Genomic DNA, 20,467 nt, shown 5'->3' on the forward strand with positions numbered 1-20,467 from the left:
AGGTGCCTTTGGTGCATCAGCAGATGCATCAAAATAAAGGGTTTTCCCAATAAAGCTGCATTAACACTGAGCGCGCAGCTCTTCCCCATCTCCTGTCCTTTCTTCCTCGGCTGTTGGGTTGAAAATGTTGTTTGAAACCTTTTTTTTTTTAAGCACGTGGCTTTGTTATGGGAACGGTGGGTTTATGGGATGGGGACAACTGCGGTGGGTGGAGGATAGACACGGAGCGTCTTTGGGAGCGTGGTGCGTGCAAGTCAGCAGGCGAGGAGGTGCTTTGGGGGTTTGAGGCCCCATCCCACTGCTAAAGGGTCTTATAGTCCCTTATCCCAGGTTTGTAGCGAATAATCCCCCCCCAAATTCCCTATATCAGCCAAAAAACCACCTCCCACGGGGGAGACCGGCTCTTCGCCCCGGCACGGCGTGGAGGCAGAGCCCCGTCCTCAAGCAAGTAGTTTTACACCTTCCCCGATGAAAAAATGTCCTTTTCCCTCTGCAGCCACCCCAGCTGTGCTTTCTCTCCCTCTTTTCATCGCAAACGAAGTGTGGCATTTCCTGGTACCAGCCTGGCACCCCTGCCCGTCTCTCCTGCCTGCGCTGCCCTCACCCAGCAGGAACTGAAACCGGTCCCCTGTGCCAGGCATCACTTAGCCCTGTGCAACCCGGGCAGCTATTACAGGGCTAAACCCACCTTTTTTGGGGCAATTTGCTTTTCTAGTAATACTTCTTGAGGTGTAAGAGCATAGCTACGCCTCCAGTACAAACTGCTGCAACGCCGAATTTGCGAGCGGTGCTGGAGAATCGGGGCGGGATGTGCCCAAAAAGGGTCCATGCATCCTGGTTGGCACCCCTTTTTTTACCAAAAAGATGATTTCTAACCCCAGAAACCCCCCTTTCCCTGCGGTTACAGCTCTGCTGAGTTTCCCCAGCCCTGAGGAGCGATATTAAATTCCAGCGGCGCATGACCCTGCAGGGAGTTGGTGGGGGGACAGCTGCATTGGCAAAGGGCTCTCCCACGCCGAGACGAGCATTTAATAAAAACAAAGACGATTAAAGCCGCGGTGGGGTCTGCTGTCCCCACCGCAGGTGACATACCGACCCCCTGGCCCATGCAGCACCCAGGGGACGGGACAAGCACCCAGCTTGCACCTTCAGACTCCCCTAAAATAAGAATTAAAGCCAATTTTTCCAGCTAGGCAAATAAAACTCTTTAGCATGAGAAATAAAAGCTCTCCGAGCCCAGCGCTGGCACTTCCCCAGCTCGGCTCCAGTGTCACGCTGAATATTTTATGGCGTGGGTTTAAGGGTGGCCGGTCACATCAGCGTCTCTTTGTGCTAAGAGGGGAAAAAAACCACCCCCGAGCGTCTTAAAAAGAAAAAAAAAAACCCTCGTGGGTGTCTTGGGGTGCTTTTCCCCCCGCACTGATTCATGCTCCATCACCGGCAAGCACGGCCGGGCACTGTGCACACCCAGCCCGAAGGCTGAGAGACCAGCCGGAGGTGGGATTAAGCCGGGCTTTGGTTAATCCCCTCCCAGCAGCCAGGCTTTATAAATCCCCTCGTGCCACCCATCACAGCACCCAAGGGTGCTCCGGGGGCCCGCCGGCATGGCACAGCAACGCCGCGTCCACCTCTCCACCCACCGTCCCACCAGCACCGTCTGCGTGCTGGGCACCGAGCTCTCCCTGGATGTCTGTGGGTAAGCGGCCACGACGCTGGGGGAAAAAATAACATCTGCTGGTTTGGGGTTTTTTTGCTTTTATCCCGTTAATCAAGCTGATAAAAATAGCTCGGGGTGGGGCGGGGGCGATGCCGCTGCTTGGGGTGGTTTTCCCAGGGGATGCGGAGCCCCGGGAGGAAGAGGATGTTCCAAATGGCGAGGCAGTGGCCGGGCGGTGACCCCTCCAAGGGGGATTTTGCAGGTTTTTGGGTGCAAAAAGCCCCCCCCCGGGAGCTTTAAGCGATGCCCCAGGCTGAGGTTCACATCCCGGCCGGGGGCTGCTGCGTCCTCCGGCAAAATGGGAATATTTCCTTGTTTCGGGGGAATGCGGAGAGTGAAACCACCGCGGCGCTGCTGGCCGGGGTGTCACCTCCTGGCACTGGGCGTTTTAGCTGCCTCGCCGGCCCCAGCCCAAGTTCAAGTGCTTTTCAGCAGCAGGTTTTGCTTTTTGCTTCCTTAAAGCCCAGCTCAAGCAGCGGCTTAGTTGGTTTTTTAAATGTTCTTTAATGCATTCAAAGCCACACGCCACCCCATCGTTGCCGACGGCATCCCGTCCTCTCCCGCTGGCCCCAGGGCGGGATTTTCCCCTCCGCCCTGGGGACGCGTCCGTGCTTGCCTCCTCCAGGGTCAGGATTTGAGCTCCTTGGCCCATCGCCCGTGGCCTCTCGCAGCGGGACGGGGCGATGCGAGCTGCAGCCTGCCCCGCCACGTGACCGTTGCAGCTTTGCTTCGCTCTTTAGGGGATACATCCGGTCAGGGCTTGCCACCGGTGCTGCCGCGGGGTGAAATGCAAATATTTGGGCAGCCCCATGGCAAAATACCCCTCCAACCGGCTCTGGAGTTTTGCTGCGATGGAATATCGCAGGATTTGTTGCAATCGCACTTGTAGGGTTTGTTGTGTTTTGCAGGTTTCGTTGCAATTGCATTTTCCAGGATTAGTTGTGTTTTGCAGTTTTGTTCCCCCCCCCCCCCCCCCAGGATTTGTTGCAATTGCATATTGCAGGACTCGTTGCATTTTTCAGGGTTCATTGCAATTGAATATCACAAAATTTTGTGCACGTTGCAGGGTTTGTTGCGATTAATATTGCGGGATTTGTTGCAATTTCATGTTGCAGGACTTGTTGCATTTCGCATCATTTGGTGCAACTGAATATTGTAAAATTTGGTGCATATTGCAGGCTTTGTTGTAATTAATATTGTGGGATTTGTGGCCGTTACCTTTTGCGGGATTTGTTGCCTCTGGCAGGATTTGTCGTAATCGCCTTTTGCAGGATTTGTTGCAATTGCCTTTTGCAGGATTTGTTGTAATCCCGTTTTGCAGGATTTATTGCATATTGAAGGACTTGTTGCAACTGCCTTTTGCAGGACTCGTTGTCTGTTGCAGGATTTATTGCAATTGCATAATGCAGGGTTTGTTGAATATTGAAGATCTTGTTGCAGTTGCATATTGCAGGGTGTGTTGCATATTGAAGGACTGGTTGCAATCGCATTTTGCACGATGCGTTGCGTTTTGCACAAATTGTTGCAATCGCACATCGCAGGATTTATTGCATATTGCAAGATTTCTTGCACGTGGCAGGATTTGCATCACCTGCGGATGGCTGCACGCTATATATTCCAGCAATGCCCCGCATGAGGGGCTCTCACCGGGCTTCTCCCCCCCCAGATCTGCACCCAAAGACGCCGTCGCCTTCCACGTGCAGGGGACGCCGGGCGTGAAGCTCTACGTGGTGCACGAGACACAGAGCATCAAGTTGCCCTCCAGCGTGAGCCGCTGGCCCCTGGCCGCTGGCACCGAGGTCCTGCTGGCCATGGATGCTCTCAGCAAGGACGTGGGCGACGAAAAGGTGGGTGCTGGGGCGCCAGCAGGATCCGGCCCTTCCGTGCATGGTGGCGAGCACCCGCTCCTCGTTGCAGGTCAGGATTTCTTATTTCGGGGAGGCTGGCGGGGTGCCTGTGGGCAGAGCCATGCTGTACCTCACCTGCGTGGGTAAGTGTGGGGGGGAGACCCCCAAACCGTGGCGCGGGCGGGGATGCTCCCCCCCCCAGCATCCCTCTCCCCGCAGACGTCTCGCTGGACGCCGACACCAGCCGCAGCGGGGCGGTGAGCAGGACGCTGCTGGATAAGGTATAAAGGGGGGGTGGGACCCCCCTGGCACCACCGTGGGGTGTGAGGGGTGATGGCTGGTGGCCCCCAGCCCCGTTTTAGTCCCCTTCCCCCTCCCCAGGCGACGTGGACGTGGGGTGCCGACGGGCACGGGGCCATCCTGCTGGTCAACTGCGACCGCGATGACCCCAAAGCCAAGACGCTGGATAACCGTGACACTGCCGTCCTCTCCTACGCTGGTACAGGCACATCCCATACAAGAAACCCCATTTTCCTATGTTTTCCCCCCATATTTTCCTTTCTTACACCCCTTTTCCACCCCAGACCTGAAGGACATGTCGCAGATGGTGCTGCGGACCCGAGGTCCCCGCACCATCTTCGCTGGCCACCGCCTCCTCCTCCATGTGGACTTCAGCGATGCCGATAAAGTCGGTGTTTTCTACAGCGGCAGTGAGTGCCCCACGCCGGGGTTTGGGAGGGACAGACACCCCAAATTATCGGGGTTCAAGCAAAATGCTTGCAGCAGAGCGGGTACCACTTCTGCAGCATCTAACCTACATCCCACGGGAGGGGTTTATCTGAGGCACCAGGGGATTTTGCTCCCCCCGTGCATGCTCTACGGGATCAAATATGCCTTTTTTGCAAGGTTTTAGGAAAAAAATGCAGCTGAAACGGTGCAGAAGATGGGTCGGTTGTTTAAGGGGGTTGCACCGTGCTTGCACCCGCAGACAGCATCGCACTGGAGGAGTACAAGCATGTGCTGGGAGGCTCGAAGCTCGTCTACGCCGTCAAACCCAGCCGGCATCAGGAGGAGAGCATCTTCTACGTGGAGGGGCTCGCCTTCCCCGACGTCGGCTTTTCAGGGCTGGTCGCTTTCCACGTCACGCTGCTGGAGAGCCCTGAGAAGGTACCGGCCACGGGGGGGGTTTCGGGGTGAGCCGTAACGGGGGGCAGCGGAGCCCAAACGCTGCTCCCCCCCACCCCAGGGTTTGCTGGAGACGCCGATTTTCACCGACACGGTGGTTTTCCGTGTGGCTCCGTGGATCATGACCCCCAACACGGCGGCACCGCTGGAGGTCTTTGTCTGCAGGTAGGTGCTGGGTGAGCGGCCGCATCCTGCCCGGTGCTGGCTCAGCCCCCATATCCTATTTTTCTTCCCAGCGTGGACGATAACGAGGATTTCGTGGCGGCCGTGGGCGCCATGGCCGAGAAAGCCAAGTGCCCGCTCACCATCTGCCCCTTGCCGGAGAACCGCCAGGACCGCTGGATCCAGGTGGGTGCAGGATGGTGCCCAGCCCCATCCTCGCTGCAGCAGCTCCAGGGGGGCTTCCCCCCATCTTCTCCATCCCTTCTCCAGGACGAGGTCGAATTCGGCTACGTGCAAGCCCCCCACAAGACCTTCCCCGTCGTCTTTGACTCGCCCCGTGACCGGGGGCTGAAGGATTTCCCCGTCAAGAGCATCCTGGTACCCGACCCCTTCCTCCTCCCTTCCCCAGCAAGGCGTAAAGCTTTGCAACCCCATAAAAAAATAGAATAAATCCATTTTTTTCCTGCATTTTTGGGAAGGGGAGAGCCAGCACAGATGTTGATTTGGGAGTGCTGCATTTTGGGTGCTTACAGCTTTTTTTTAACCATTGTTGCCTTTTTTTTAACCAATATCACCTTTTTTTCAACCAATATCACCTTTTTTTCCCCTATCCAGGGCCCCGATTTTGGGTATGTGGCCCGGCAAGCACCGGAGGGTGCTTCCAGCCTCGATTCCTTCGGTAATTTGGAGGTGAGCCCCCCCGTGACGGTGCAGGGCAAGGAGTACCCCTTGGGCCGTATCCTGATCGGCAGCAGCTTCCCCAGGTGAGACGCAGAACGGAGGGATCAGAGCATTGGAAAAAAAACCCAACCAACCCCAGAAAGGATTTTTATGCACCCTTTGAGGCCGGTTGCAAGCAAAGCATCACTTTGAGCACCCCAAAATAGCAGCCCCCCCCTTGTGCCCCTCCCAGATTCGGCGGCCGGCGGATGGCAAAAGCCGTCAAGGATTTTCTCATCGCCCAACAAGTGCAGGCGCCGGTGGAGCTGTTTTCCGACTGGCTCCAGGTTGGCCACGTGGATGAGTTTCTCAGCTTCGTCCCCGCGCCCGATCGGAAGGTAACGAGTCCCATGGGGGGGGGGAAGTGGGGTGCAACCTTTATACCCCCCCGACTATCATCCCTGTCTCCCTCCCCAGGGCTTTCGGCTGCTCCTGGCCAGCCCCAGTGCCTGCTACCAGCTCCTGAAGGAGAAGCAAGAGGAGGGGTTCGGCGAGGCGGCGATGTTCGAGGGTAGGGGGAGGGATGACAACTGGGGCTCGATGGGTCGTTTTTGCCTTTTCCCTGCAAAATGCAATGGGGTGGGGGGACGCACGGCACCCCAGAACCCAGCTAATGGCTGGAAAGTGCTGCCAGCAGCAAGGATGGGGGCAGAAATAAGCAAAATAAATGAAAAAGCGGCACAGATTGGATTTCCCGGGTTGGGATGGAGCTCGCTGCCGGTGACCCTGAAATGGGGGAGCTCCTGGCTCAGTCTCGTCCCAGACGTGGTGGGGGAAGAACTCCCGCCCGGTTATTTGTGCTGCAGGCCTGCAGGACGTGCCCAAGCCAACGATAAACGAGATTCTGGCTAACGAAGCCCTCCGGAAATTCAATAATTATGTCCAGGTGAGGAAGGGGAGGGAGCAGGGGGCTCCTTTCCAGCCCTGCCTGTCCCTCTGTCCCTCCATCCCTCTGTCCAGCCCTCCACCCATCCCTCTGTCCATCCCTCCATCTGTGCACCCATCCCTCTGTCCATCCCTCTGTCCCTCCATCCATCCACCCATCCCTTCCTCCCTCCCTCCATCCCTCTGTCCATCTGTGCTTCCCTCTGCCCCTCCACCCACCCATCCCTCTGTCCATCTGTTTGTCCCTCCACCCATCCCTCCATCTGTCCACCCATCCCTCCATCCATCCCTGTCCATCCCTCCCTCTGTCCATCCCTCTGACCCTCCCTCCATCCCTCCATCTGTCCACCCATCCCTCTGTCCATCCATCCATCCCTCCATCTGTCCCTCCCTCTGTCCATCCCTCTGCCCCTCCATTCCTCCATCCATCCCTCCATCTGTCCACCCATCCCTCTGTCCTTCCATCCATCCCTGCCTCTGTCCCTCTGTCCATCCCCCTGCCCCTCCATCCCCCCTCCCTCCCCTGCCACCGCTGACCCCCCCTCCCTCCCCCCCGTGCTGCATCAGCTGGAACCGGGACATCCTGAAGCGGGCGCTGGGGCTGAGCGACCAGGACATCCTCGACATCCCCCAGCTCTTCCAAGGCGACGTGGCCACCGGCGCCGAAGCCTTCTTCCCCGACATGGTAACGCCCGCCATCCTCCCCCTGCCCCGACCCCCGGGGGCGAGTTTGGGGTGGGATCCGCACCCTCACGCGCATCCCCGCGCTGCAGGTGAACATGCTGGTGCTGGGCAGGCACCTGGGCATCCCCAAGCCCTTCGGACCGCTGGTGGGTGGGCAGTGCTGCCTGGAGGAGCGGGTGCGGGCGCTGCTGGAGCCCCTGGGCCTCACCTGCACCTTCATCGACGACTACTTCTCCTACCACGTCCTCTCCGGCGAGGTCCACTGCGGCACCAACGTCCGCCGTAAGCCCTTCGCCTTCAAATGGTGGCACATGGTGCCCTGAAGCGGCCTCAGCACCAACGCTGCTCCTCCTCCTGCTCCCCAAATCCCTCTCCCCATCCCCGTAAGTGCCTTCAGCGGTGGTGGCCATCGGCCCGCATTTGAAATAAAAAAGGGCTGCAGCTTCCTCCTGGCCTCCCTCTTGCTGGGTGCAAGGTTTGAAGCTTTAATTGGGAAGATGGGTTTTTTGCGCTCTCTGGGTGACACTTCGTGGCGGTATGGCACACGCGCATCGCTCGCCCAGCACGGCAATTAAAATTAAAACGGTTCAACGGGGAGGAAAAAAGTGCTGAGTGGGCTTACACAGTTCTCTGTCTTGCTGCAGCGATGCATATGCAAAAATGCATGTGCAAAAATCCACACGTGCGTGCCCCGAAACACACACCCGCAAAGCACAGATATGCATGCACAAAAATGTGTGTGCATGCACAGAAACCCATGCACGCGGAAAAACACACATGCGTGCGTGCACAAAACCACATGCATGCACAACGGCAACGTGCATGCACAAAAATGCATACACGTGTGCACAAAACCACATGCATGCACAGAAATACACATGCACGTGTGCACAGAAATACATGCACGCAAAAAATTTACACGTCCGTGCGAAACCACCACACGTGCGTGCAGAAAAGCAAGCACGCAGGCAGATGCATGCGCAAAACAGCACGTGCATGCACCGAACCACGCAGGCATGTGCAGAAACGCACGTGCACGCACAAAAAGCGCACGCCTGCACGCACAACGATCCGCACGCATGCACAAAGGCATGCACGCACGGGCAAAACCACGTATGCAAGCACAAAAAGCACACCCCTGCGTGCACAAAACCACACGTGCATGCACCAACCCACAGAGATGTGCACGGACTGCCCGGTGTTTGCACCCTGCCTGCAGAATAGTAAAGGGAAATATTGGGGGGGGGGATATTTTGGGATGGAGGATGCTGCTGGCAGCAGGATGGTGCCCTCTAATGGCTGTGGATTTGCCTTTGGGGATGCTGGGCGTGCATCGCGAGGAGGAAAAAGCATCCCCTGCACGTCCCTTTTGGTTAAACTAATTACATTTAAATTAAAAAGATTAAACAAAAGGGGTGGCTAAAGCGAGCGGAGCGAGGGATGTACACAATGACGTCGTTTATTTAAACATTTACTCCAAGAAATATAAAAAAACCCATGAAGAAGACAATTACAGCACTAACCCAGGACCCTCAGCTAAAGGACGAGGCGTTCCGAGATCCTCGTGGTTTAGGATTATTTTCTTCCTCCAGCCTCCGCCTTCGCTCGCCCGCAGCTGGGACAGGGCGGCCAAGGGGGGAGAAGTTTAATCAGGCTGAAAAGATTCTGCTGGCGGGCAGGATGAACCAAAATGATGCTTTTTTGGGGGGTAAAAGTGGGGGTTTGGTGAGTTCTCCACCCCGTGTTATTGGGGCTGCGGCATCCGCTCGTGCCACAACCCCCAAAAAACTAATATTGCTAAAAAAGCGGAATATTTTACTTTTCCGCCCAGCTGCTCTCCCTGTCCTGGATATTTTAACTCTAACACACCCCCCAAAAATCCCCCAACATAACCCCCAACCCCAAAGCAAAATAAAAAAAAAAAAAACAACAAAAACCCCTCGTTTTTACTGCAAAGCTCCCCAAACGGGTGCGAACGCGGCGAACGCCGCCCCCGAGCACCCAGCGCGACCCGTCGGGGAGAGCGGAAAGGACTTAAAAAAAAAAAAAATTCAAAATAAACCCTAAACATTCAAAAATAAAATAAAAAAAAAATCACCCTTGGGTTGCGTGGAGGCAGAGCCAGGCTCTGCTCGAAAAGGCACCTTGTTTCTCCAGCACAGTGCACAGCGTCGTAGGAGGGACTTTGGGCCGATACCAGGCGGAAATAATTAATAATAATTAAAACAAATTAAGAATAATTCCAAGAAAAAGCTTACGTGATGCTTTAGGGCTCCCCTCTTCATACCTGAGATCTCCCTGGGGTGGGCGAGGGCTGCGACAGCGGGGAGGGGAGCCCCAAAATGATGCTGGGGATGGGTTTGGCCCTTGGGGGATGTGGGACGACACCCTTCTCCCGAATCCCTCTGGGAAAGGGGTGCCGGGGAGCGCACCCCCCAACACCACAGCACTCAGAGTGGGGGGGATCTGGGAAAATGCCAAAAACCTGGAATATTGGGGGAAAAGAGGCGTTTCGCAGCTGCTCCTCAGGTCCCCGGTTTTACCCCGAGCCCGCGGCTGGGAATATTGGTGGCTGGGAAAAGTGGAAATAATAAAAAGTGATGCAGAAAAATACAAATAAAATTAAAATAATTAAAAAAATACCCCCCCAAAATAAGCCTGGATGTGCCAAAAGATCCTGCTACGGTTGGGAACTCAAAAAGCCATGTGTGGGGGGGACAAAAAAACCCCCAAGGCTTTGGAAACGGGAGAACAGGTAGTTAAAACCGCGGCTGGCTTGGAAAAGCGGGGTTTTGGGGGGACCCCGGGTCCCGGCGGGGGCACCCCCTCAGATGGTGCGGGGGTTGTATTCGGGCAGCTTGCGGAGCTTCTCTTTTTCGGCGTCGGTCTCGTCGCGGGCGATCACCAGCGAGTGGGCATAGCCCATGGCCACCTGGGATGAGGGCGGAGTGGGGAAACTGAGGCACGGGACCACGCGCCTCCCTCCCCACCGGTTTGCCCCCCCTCCCCCGGCTTTTATCCAGGACCATGTTTCAGCAGCCCATGCGTGTGATGAGTCGTGTACGGCCTCGGCCACCGTATTTATTTAAGGCGGGGGTCCCGCACCCTCCCTCCAGCATCCCACGGGTGTGATGAATTGTGTACAGCCTCAGCCACCGTATTTATTTAAGGTGGGGTCCACGTGCCCTCCCTCCAGTGTCCTCCAGCGGGGTCCCCCCCTCACCTGCTCCGTGTAGATCCCATCCAGGGTCTTCACCTCTTGGGCAGCCGTCGAGGATTTGGGCTTGTGGTCCCCGTAGCCCTGCCAAGTGCATCCCATGGGGGGGGGGGAATCAACGGCGGGGGGAAGCAGCCGGTCCCTCCCGCTAGCAGCTGGGGGGAGTTTTGGGGTGTCAAGGGGTTGGGGGTCCCCGGTAAATCCTTCTTACCAGTTCCCCGAAGGTGGGCGAGGGACCCCAGCTGATGGTGCTCTCATCTGCCGCCACGATGATGCTGCTCTTCCTGCAGCGGGGTGCAAGGCAGGGTGACCCCGCGCCCCCCCAGCCATCCCGCAGCCGCCCCAAATAAACAGGAAATTGGGGCATTTTGGGGGGGAAGAGGGGGGCTTGGACTTACCCACAGGCCAGGCTGCGGATTTTCCAGCCGCAGAGGTCCTGCACGGCTTTGGGGTACATGGTGGACTCCCGGGAGGTGTTGGTGGCACCCCAAAAAAACAAGCCGCCTGCAAACCCCGACATTGCCCGTCAAGCGACGAAACACCCCAAATAACGCCGCATCTGCTTTAACGCGCCGGAATCCCGACCTGTCTCGCTGACGGCGAAGGAGCACGTGTAGCCGGCGTAGATCTGCGCCGCCCCGCGCCCCGGGAAGTCGAAGAGCTTGACCAGCCGAGGCACCATCTCGTCCTTCTGCTCGGCGTGGCCCAGCCGCCCGTAACCCCCAAAGCCCCAGGAGAAAACGCGCTTCTGCGAGTCCAGGACGAGCTGGGGATGGAGAAATGTCCCCCCCCCCCCATGAGCAGCTGAGACCCGACCAGCTCGGTGCAGGGAAACCCGCCGCAGCCACAATAAATGGCATCGATTGCAGTGCGTATTGCGAATGCTAAATGCACGCTGCAAGTATCTATCCTTAAATGCACCCTGCAAATCTCTGTCCTTAAATGCACCCCCCAAATATTTATCCTTAAATGCACGCTGCAAATCTCTATCCTTATATGCATGCTGCAAGAATTTATCCTTAAATGCACGCTGCAAACCTCAATCCTTAAACGCAGGCTGCAAATCTTTAGCCTTAAATGCACACTGCAAGTATTTATCCTTAAACACACACTGCAAGTATTTATCCTGTTGTGCACGCTGCAAATCTCTATCCTAAAATGCACGCTGCAAGCCTCGATCCTGAAATGCACGCTGCAAGTATTCATCCTTGCGTGCACACTGCAAATCTCTATCCCTAAATGCACACTGCAAATCTCTATACTCACATGCACGCTGCAAATCTTTATCCTTAAATGCATGCTGCAAATCTCGACCCTTAAATGAGCTGCAAATATTTATGCTTATACGCACGCTGCAAATTCCAATCCTTAAATGCACGCTGCAAATCTCTATCCTCACACGCACACTGCAAGTATTTATCCCTAAATGCACACTGCAAAACTTTATCCTTACATGCGTGCTGCGAGTATTTATCCTTAAATGCGTTCTATGACTCTCCGGCCTTAAACGCACCCTGCAAACATTTATCCTTACATGCACCCTGCAAATCTTTATCCTCAGATGCTCCTGCAAACATTCACCCTTGAATGCACGCTGCAAATCTTTATCGATTAATGCGCCCTGCAGGTATTCACGGTTAAACGCAAGCGCTCGCCCGTACCGTGTGGTTGGCCCCGCACGCCACGTCCCGCACCACCACGTTGGGGACGGGCAGGATCTGCCCATCTTTGGTCTTCTCGATGAAGATGGCCACGCGGCGCGGCACCAGCTCGCAGTCATACTCTATCCGCTGCGCCCGGGCGATGAATTTCCCATCCGAATTATGCCCTGCAGATGGGCACTGGGATGAAAACGGGGTGCTCCCCCCTGCACCCCATCATTCCCAAGCCAGCCGCAGAAATCCCCTCTCCTCTTGCAAACCCCTTTTTATTCGCAGCCCCCACCCCGCTATTTTTGCTGGAGGTAAAGGGGAGGGATGCTTTGGTTGCCCAGATGGGGAAACTGAGGCAGGGAACTCCCCCCCCCCCCCTCCCCTAACCCCCTAATAGCTCAAAATTTTAGCAAAGCGCCCCAAAATAGCACCGTACCCAGCTGCCCGTACTCGGGGCACCCAAAGGAGTAGAGGTTTCCTTTGCAATCCATGATCATGCTGAATTCGGCCCCGCAGGCCAGTTTGGTGATGGGCTGCCCGTTGTACATGATCTGCGGGAGAAGCAGAAAAGGGGGTAAAAAAAAGGAGAAAAAAGGTAAAAAACTGCATTTCCCAGGGGGAAACCCCCAAATCCTCAAATCTGGGGTTTTATTTAAATTCTTGCATTTTATTTGCCCACTGCAGCTGCAAAGGAATCCCTCCCTCCCTCTTGCATCCTAAGGGGGTTTGGGCTCTGCTAGGGATTTTTTTCAATGAGAAAACCCCAAATCTGCTGGTTTTTCACCCAAAAACCATGAGGGGAAGCACAGAAAGGAGCGGCGATACCTGCGTAGGGCTGGGCACGGCGTCCGTCTGGTTCCCCAGCCCCAGCTGCCCCATTTTATTCTCCCCGAAGGCGAACACCGAGCCGCTCTCTGCAACGCAAAAAAAAAAAAAAAAAAAAAGGTGGTGTTTTGGGGTAAAATGGGCTGATTTCAGACAATTTGCCCAAAATGCGAGTTTTTTCCCCCAGTACCTGTCAGCGCCAGCGTGTGGTTACGGCCGCAGGCTGCCAGCACGATGGCTTCGCCCCCCAGCACCTCGATGAGCTTCGGGGCTTCCACCCGCTTCGTGTCCCCGTGCCCCAGCTGCCCTTTTTCATTGCGACCTAGCCAAAAACCGTGATTTTTTTGCAGCAGAACGGGAGGAGGAAGCCTCCCGCCATCATGCCACGATGCACCCAGGTTTTTTCGGGGTGCCCCCCCCCCCGCCGCTCACCCCAGCTCCAGAGCTTGCCCTCGGCGGTGATGAGCAGGCTGTGGGCAGCGCAGGGTCCCGAAACCACGCTCCGCACCTGAATACCTGAGAGACACCCGTACCTGTGCGGCCCCCACAAGTTCTGGCCCAGATTACGATATGCAACTGCATTAAAAAAAAAGGAAAAACACCACCACCGACAAGAATTAACTAAAAAATGAATTAACTATAAATGCATTAAAAATAAGCAGGAAAAAATGTAATATAAAGGCCTAAAAAAGTCAGCAGTGCATTTATTTTGCTTTGCAGGAGATCCAGCGCACCCCAAGGTCTGGCCCGGATTACGATATGCAACTGTGACTCCTCCCAAAATTAATTAATAAAAAAATTAATTAAATACAAATGCATAAAAGCTAAGCAGAAAATTTAATGAAATACAAAGGCATAAAAAACAAGCAGCGCGTTTATTTTGCTTTGCAGGAGATGCAGCGCACCCCGCATCCCAGATTACAACATGCAACTGTAAAAAAACCCCTCCAACAAGATTAGTTAATAAAAACAATAATTAAATATAAATGGATTAAAAAGAAGCAGAAAAAATTAATTAAACATAAAGGCATTAAAAAAAAAAGCAATGCCTCTATTTGGCTTTGCAGGAGATCCGGCGCACCCTGCACCCCAAGTTCTGGCCCAGATTACAACATGCAACTGTAAAAAAACACCCTCCAAAAAGATGAATTAATTAAAAATGAATTAAATATTGATGCATAAAAGATAAGCCGAAAAAAATTAATTAAATATAAAAGACATCAAAAATAAGCAATGCGTTTATTTTGCTTTGCAGGAGACCCAGCGCACCCCGCGCCCCAAGCTGTGGCCCAGATGACAGCATGCAACTGTACTCCCCCAATATTAATTAAATATAAATGCATAAAAATAAGCAGGAAAATTAATTAAAATATAAATGCAGAAAAAATGAGCAGCGCATTTATTTTGCTTTGCAGGAGACCCAGCGCACCCCGCTTCCCAGATTGCAACGTGCAACTGGTTTAAAAAAACCCCAAAATATTCATTAAAAAACAAATGTTAATATAAATGCATAAAAATAAGCCGGAAAAAATGAATTCCAAGATCAAGGCATAAAAAAGCAGCAGATTTCGCTGTGCAGGAGCCCCACGCCCCTCACCTTGCTGCTTAGGCACTTCTTTGCGGCCGATCAAGTCCCAGTTGGTGGCCCCGAAGATGAGGAGCTGCCCCCGGCACTTGGAGCCCTCCAGTTTCTGCAAGGAGCCGGGAACCCCTCAGTGACCCGGGGACATGGGGACACGGGGGATGTGGGGGACATCAGGGATGTGGGGGACATGGGGGATGCAGGGGACATCAGTGACCCGGGGACATGGGGACACAGGGGACTTCAGGGACATGGGGGATGTGGGGAACATGGGGGACGCAGGGGACATCTGGGATACAGGGGATGTGGGGGACACGGGGACACAGGGGACATGGGAGACATGGGGGGACATCAGAGACATGGGAGACATCTGGGACACGGGGGACATGGGGGGCATCTGGGACATGGGGGATGGGGGGACACGGGGACATGGGAGACATGGGGGGACATCAGAGACATGGGAGACGTGGGACACGGGGAACATGGGGGGCATCTGGGACATGGGGGATGGGGGGGACACGGGGACACAGGGGACATGGGAGACATGGGGGACATCAGAGACATGGGAGACATCTGGGACACGGGGGACATGGGGGGCATCTGGGACATGGGGGATGGGGGGACATCAGGGACACGGAGGACATGGGGGGCATCTGGGACATGGGGATGTGGGGGACACGGGGACACAGGGGACATGGGAGACATGGGGGACATCAGAGACATGGGAGACACCTGGGACATGGGGGACATGGGGGGCATCTGGGACATGGGGGATGGGGGGACACGGGAGACATGGGGACATCAGAGACATGGGAGACATCTGGGACACGGGGACATGGGGGGCATCTGGGACATGGGGGATGGGGGGGACATGGGGGACATCAGGGACATGGGGGATGTAGGGGACATTATGGGGGACATTTGGGAGATGGGGGACACGGGAGACTGGGGACAGCGGGCATGCGAGACATCAGGACATGGGGAATGTGGGGGACATCAGGGATGTGGGGGACATGGGGATATCAGGGGGACATCAGGGACATGGGGAACATCTGGGACATGGGGGACACTGGGGACATGGAGGGACACGGGGGACACGGGGACACGGGGGGATGTGGGGGACATCAGGGACATGGGGGGCACGGCGGGGGACATTTTGCAGTACCACCCCACTAACGCACCCGATGCCGGCTGCACCGTGCACCCCAAAAGGGACGCGGAGCAAAGCGCTCCCCGATTTTTAGCGTCCCCTTGCAACGCAAAAAGGGGCTGGAAAACGGGGGGGCTCCGCTCTCGGCCCCCCAGATGCGGCCGGGGGGCGCAGGAAGTCGGGGCTCGGCTGATAACGGGGGGCAGGAGGGACGCAGGGTGCTGCCGGGCTATTTTTGCCCCAAAAAAGGGGGGAAATGGGAGCGACGCAAAGGGGGTGCAGGGGGGGAGGAGGGGGCTCCCCGCTTGCGCACCCCAATATTGTATCCGGGTATTTCTCGCCGCCGCACGGGGTTAAAAATCCGCCCCCAAAAAAGCCCCAAATGGGTCAATTCCGAAAAAGCACCCCAAAAGCTCTTCTTGGGTTTCCCCTTGGCAGGGATTAGGACAAAAACGGGGGGCGTGGGGCGGGAACAGGGGGGGCTGCCCCCCCCCCCCCAGTTTGGGGGTCTATAGTACGGGGATGGAGTTGGGGGAGCAATGTAGGGGGTGCAAATGGGGTGAAACTTTTTGGGGGGCAATTAAGTGGCTCAATAAGGGGGGCAATGTGGGAGCACCGTTACGGGGTGCAATGAAGGGGTGCGATTTTGGGGGTACAGTTTGGGGGTACATCTGGGGGGCTGGGGGCATGCAATGAAGGGGTGCGTTAGGGGTGTAATGGGGTGCATTAGGGCGTGCGATGAAGCGCTGCATTATTGGGGTGCACTGGGGTGTAATAAAGGGGTGCAATGAGAGGGCACATTGGGGGTGCAACTGGGGGTCCTTTAAGGGGTGCAATGGGGGGTGCTTTAAGGGCGCATGGGGCGTGTGATGTGGGGGTTCAGTGAGGGATGCAGTTAGGGGGTACACTGGGGGCTGCAATGAGGGGTGTAGTACGGGGTGCGTTAGTGGGTGCAACGGGGGTGCATTAGGGGTGCAATGTGGGGGTGCAGTGGGGGGTGCATCAGGGGTGCATTAGGGGAGTGCCATAAAGGGGTGCGGCGGGGGGACAGAAGGGGGTGCAATTGGGGGTGCAAAGGGGGTGTAAGGGGAGTGTAACGGGTGTGTGGGTTAGTGGGTGCAATACGGGGCGCAAGGGGGCGCAAGGGGGCTGTGTTAAGTGGGTGCAATACGGGGGTGCAAAGGGGGGCGCAAGGAGGGGTGCAAGGGGGCTGTGTTAGTGGGTGCAATACGGGGGTGCAAAGGGGGCGCAAGGGGCTGTGTTAGTGGGTGCAATACGGGGGTGCAAAGGGGGCGCAAGGGGGCGCAAGGGGGCTGTGTTAGTGGGTGCAATACGGGGTGCAATGGGGGTGCACTGGGAGTGTAAGGGGGCGTAAGGGGGGCGCGTCAGTGGGTGCAATAGGGGTGCGATGGGGGGGCGCAACGCGGGGGTGCAAGGGGGGGTGCAGGGGGGTGCCCTCCCGCCGCCCCGCTCACGATGCGCTCCTTGCTGTGCTCGGGCTCGCAGATCACGACGCTCTGTCCCCTCGCCGCGCCGCCTCCGCCGCCGGCCCCTCCGCCGCCGGCCGCCCCGGGCCTGCCGGGCCGCCTCCCGCCGGGGCTGCCGTCCCGCGGCCGCCGCTCCCGGGGCGCCTCTTCCTCGCTGCTTCCCCCGCTGCTGCCTCCGCCGCGCTCCGGCCGCGCTCGCCGCCTCCCTCCCGCCGCCGCCGCCGCCGCCGCCGGGCCGGGCCGCCGCCTCCCCGCCGCCCCGTTGCCCGGGCCCGCTTCCCAGGGCGGCCCCGCCGCTTTCCTCCGGGGCATGGCGCCTGGGCACAGGGACGCGCCGCCGTCACCCGCCCGGCCCCGCCGGCCCGGCCCGACCCCCCGGGGGCGGGGGACACAAAAGCCGGGGGGGGGGCGGGGGGTGCGGAGCGGGGGGTGACCCGACCCCCCCCCCCCCACCCCGGCCCCCGACCGCACGTGGAGAAAGTTTAAGGGGCGGTGGAAATGGGGGGTGCAAGGAGGGGGTGGAGAGGGGGTGCAAAGGGGGTGCACGGGGGTGCAAAGGGGCGGTTTGCGAAGGGGGTTGCAAAGAGGGGTTGCAAAGGGGAGTTGCAATGGGGGTTTGCAAAGGGGGGGTTGCAAAGAGGAGGTTTGCGGGGGTTGCAAAGGGGCGATTTGCAAAGGAGGGGTTTGCACGGGGGGTTGCAACAGGGGATGCAAAGGGGTTGCAAAGAGGTTTGCGAAACGGGGGTTGTAAAGAGGGGGTTGCAATGGGGGTTGCAAGGGGGTTTGCGAAACGGGGGTTGTAAAGAGGGGTTTGCAATGGGGAGGTTTGCACGGGGGTTGCAAGGGGGTTTGCAAAGGGGTTGCAAAGAGGAGGTTTGCGAAAAGGGGGTGCGGGGGGTTGGGAAGGGGCGATTTGCGGGGGTTGCACGTGGGGGTTGAAAAATGGGGAGTTGCAAAGGGAGGATTTGCGAAGGGGGTTTCAAGGGGGCGGTTTGCAAACCGGGGGTGTAAAGGCGGATGTCAAGGGGGCTTCGGGGGGTCGCGTTTGCAAAAGGACGATTCGCAAAGGGGGTTGGGCGGGGGAGGCGGAAGGGGAATTCACAAACCGGGGGTTGCACGGCGAGAAAACGGCCCGGAGACAAAAGCCCGCCCGCCCCCGCAGGGGAACGGGGGTCCCCCGCCCTGGGCAGCCCCCCACCTGCTGGGGCCGCGCGCTCCGGCTGCCGCTGCCCCTTCGGCTCCCTCCGGGGGTTTTTTTTTGTTTTTGCTTGGGGAGATGATATTTTGGGGGGTCGCAAAAATCCCAGCCCCCTGCGCGGCTGGGGCCGCCCCCGGCTCCATCCCTCTCCCTCCGTCTGCCCCCCCCCCCGCCTTTTTTTTTTTTTAATTTCCCTTTATTATTGCTGGTGAACAATGGGATCTCTGTCTGGCCCCATTAAACCACGTGGATCCGCCTGCCTTCTCTTTTTTTTTTTTTTTTTTTTTTAAAGGCTTTTTAAGGCCCCCCATCCCTTTCCCCCTCCTCCTCCTCCCCCCAATTCCGTGCCCCCCCCATTGCAAACCTGATTTTAGGGCGAAGGGTGCAGCATAAAGAAAGCAACAACTCGGGGCCTTTGCAATATTTTTGGTGGTGTTTCCTGTTGCAGAAAAAAGGAGGTAATTTTTTTTTTTTTTTTTTTTTTTCCCTTTCCTCCCTTAGCGCCCACCCACCAGATGCACTTAAAATGTAAATATGAGCCGCCAGAACAAATGCTACAATACAAAACAGAAACACATGTATGGGCAGGAAAGGGGGGGGGGGAATCATCCTGCTTCGGAGAGGAAGAGGCTGCAAAGTCCAGCCCGGCACAGACAGCTCCATCTTTAGGACAGGAAGACTCGGGGAGGGTGAGAGCCACGCAGGAACGCGAAGGGCTTCCCCCCCCCGCGGCCCCGCTGCGCGCACTCCCCTGCCTGGGCCGGGTTTTTTGCCAAGGAAAACGCGCACCTTATTGCGAAGAATAATTACCTTTTTTTTTTTTCTTTGCCAGAGCAAAATGCACTCGCTCCCCTTGTTGCAAAGTGGGGCTTTTTCCCCCAAGAAAAAAATGCCCGTATTGCCTTTACTGCAAAGTGGGTTTTTTCCCCCAAGAAATAAAGGCACGTGTTCCCTTTATTGCAGAGTTTTTGCAAAGGAAAGGTGCAATCCTGCTCCTTACTGTAAAGATTTTTGCGGGAGCAAAGATGCCCTCACCTTCTTGCAAAGAAAGTTTTATTGCAGAGGCAGGATGCACTCCATCCCAAAAAAAGAGATTTTTTTTTTGTTTTTTGCAGGAGTGAAGACACGCTCACTCTCCTCACTGCAGATCTTTTTACCAGAAGATTCCCTTTATTGCAAAGAGTGATTTTGCAGGAGTGGAAGACACGTGCATCTGCCCTGATCCTCCTTAGCAGCTTCATTTTTGCTGTCCCCGTGCCGTCCCATCCAGGCACACCGGGATAGGATGCAGTTGCAATCTGTGCTGCAGTTGCAATCTGCGATGCAGTTGCAATCTGTGCTGCAGTTGCAATTTGCGATGCAGTTGCAATTTGCGATGCAGTTGCAATCTGCGATGCAGTTGCAATCTGCGATGCAGTTGCAATTTGCGATGCATTTGCAATCTGGGGGCCTGGCCCCACGGGATGCTGGCGGGCACCATTTGCTAAAACACCGCAAAATGCCAAACCGCTGGCAAAACCCTGGTGTTTTTAAAAAAAAATAACCTTGTTGGTGGTTTAAAGGGGATAAAAATTTAATATATTACTTACTGAATCATCCGCGAAGCATCTCGGCGCGGCGACCTCCTGTCCCGCCGACGCTCCGGCAGGATTTGGGAGATCAAAGGTTGGATGCAGAAAAATACGGCGCGGTGCGCTGCCCTGGGAAGGAGGGAAAGAGGCACCACGGCCTCAAACCATCAGCACCCAAAAAAGAGCGGGTGCAACACTGGGGTTTTAAAAGGGCTTTTGCTGAGGAGGAATAATTTGGCGGTGGTGATTCCCCTCGCTGCCGGGATGGGTTTCGGCGTGCAGCCCAAGCGCCCGGGCCAAATTCCCCTCCCAATTTACCTGCTTGCCCTTATCAACGGCAGATTTTTGCCTTAAAATTGGGGGTATTTTAGAGACTATTTTGCAGTTTTTTGTCCTAATTTCTGGTAAAAATGAAAATTAAAAGCATCACTTCCAGGAGCGGGGGGGGACTTGGTTTATTTAGCGGTTTTCCGTGATACCTATAGCGATATGATGTAATTAAAACACTGCCAGCGCTGGAACCTGGCCGGTTGTCCCTAAAAATGTATTTTTTTTCCCCCAAAACGCCCGCTGGGTTATGCAGGG

General features: G+C 56.3%; 2 protein-coding genes across 2 annotated transcripts; one reads left to right on the forward strand and one right to left on the reverse strand.

Moving 5' to 3' along the window:
* Positions 1–1,604: 1,604 nt before the first annotated feature.
* Positions 1,605–7,523, forward strand: LOC140661529 (protein-arginine deiminase type-1-like). The gene is made up of 16 exons (XM_072883817.1): positions 1,605–1,696; positions 3,384–3,564; positions 3,635–3,707; positions 3,784–3,845; positions 3,946–4,063; positions 4,149–4,274; positions 4,553–4,731; positions 4,811–4,914; positions 4,986–5,097; positions 5,182–5,289; positions 5,527–5,675; positions 5,825–5,969; positions 6,049–6,142; positions 6,438–6,518; positions 7,074–7,201; positions 7,290–7,523. Exons 1-16 carry the CDS (start codon positions 1,605–1,607, stop codon positions 7,521–7,523), a joined length of 1,986 nt encoding a protein of 661 aa, XP_072739918.1.
* Positions 7,524–9,100: 1,577 nt separating this feature from the next.
* RCC2 (regulator of chromosome condensation 2) lies at positions 9,101–18,832 on the reverse strand. The gene is made up of 13 exons (XM_072883619.1): positions 18,676–18,832; positions 17,102–17,430; positions 14,492–14,585; positions 13,327–13,470; positions 13,085–13,216; positions 12,895–12,983; positions 12,506–12,620; positions 12,079–12,245; positions 11,003–11,183; positions 10,816–10,921; positions 10,629–10,701; positions 10,424–10,501; positions 9,101–10,132 (listed from the first exon to the last, which is right to left on the reverse strand). The coding sequence occupies exons 2-13, from the start codon at positions 17,423–17,425 to the stop codon at positions 10,028–10,030; spliced, it is 1,608 nt and encodes a 535-aa protein (XP_072739720.1). The 5' UTR covers positions 17,426–17,430; positions 18,676–18,832; the 3' UTR covers positions 9,101–10,027.
* Between the last annotated feature and the right edge of the window lie 1,635 nt (positions 18,833–20,467).

The sequence above is a fragment of the Ciconia boyciana genome, chromosome 19, assembly GCF_034638445.1.
Source record: "Ciconia boyciana chromosome 19, ASM3463844v1, whole genome shotgun sequence".
Lineage (NCBI taxonomy): Eukaryota > Metazoa > Chordata > Aves > Ciconiiformes > Ciconiidae > Ciconia > Ciconia boyciana.

Bases quoted from the DNA above. Each gene is read 5' to 3' on its own strand.
- RCC2 (XM_072883619.1), bottom strand. From the start codon at position 17,425: ATGCCCCGGAGGAAAGCGGCGGGGCCGCCCTGGGAAGCGGGCCCGGGC. The intron at 13,471-14,491 runs GTGAGGGGCGTG...TTTTTAATGCAG, and splicing joins AGAAGTGCCTAAGCAGCAAG to TTGCATATCGTAATCTGGGC. The intron at 12,984-13,084 runs GTACTGGGGGAA...TTTGCGTTGCAG, and splicing joins CCACACGCTGGCGCTGACAG to AGAGCGGCTCGGTGTTCGCC.
- LOC140661529 (XM_072883817.1), top strand. From the start codon at position 1,605: ATGGCACAGCAACGCCGCGTCCACCTCTCCACCCACCGTCCCACCAGC. The intron at 3,708-3,783 runs GTAAGTGTGGGG...CTCTCCCCGCAG, and splicing joins GCTGTACCTCACCTGCGTGG to ACGTCTCGCTGGACGCCGAC. The intron at 5,098-5,181 runs GTGGGTGCAGGA...TCCCTTCTCCAG, and splicing joins GCCAGGACCGCTGGATCCAG to GACGAGGTCGAATTCGGCTA.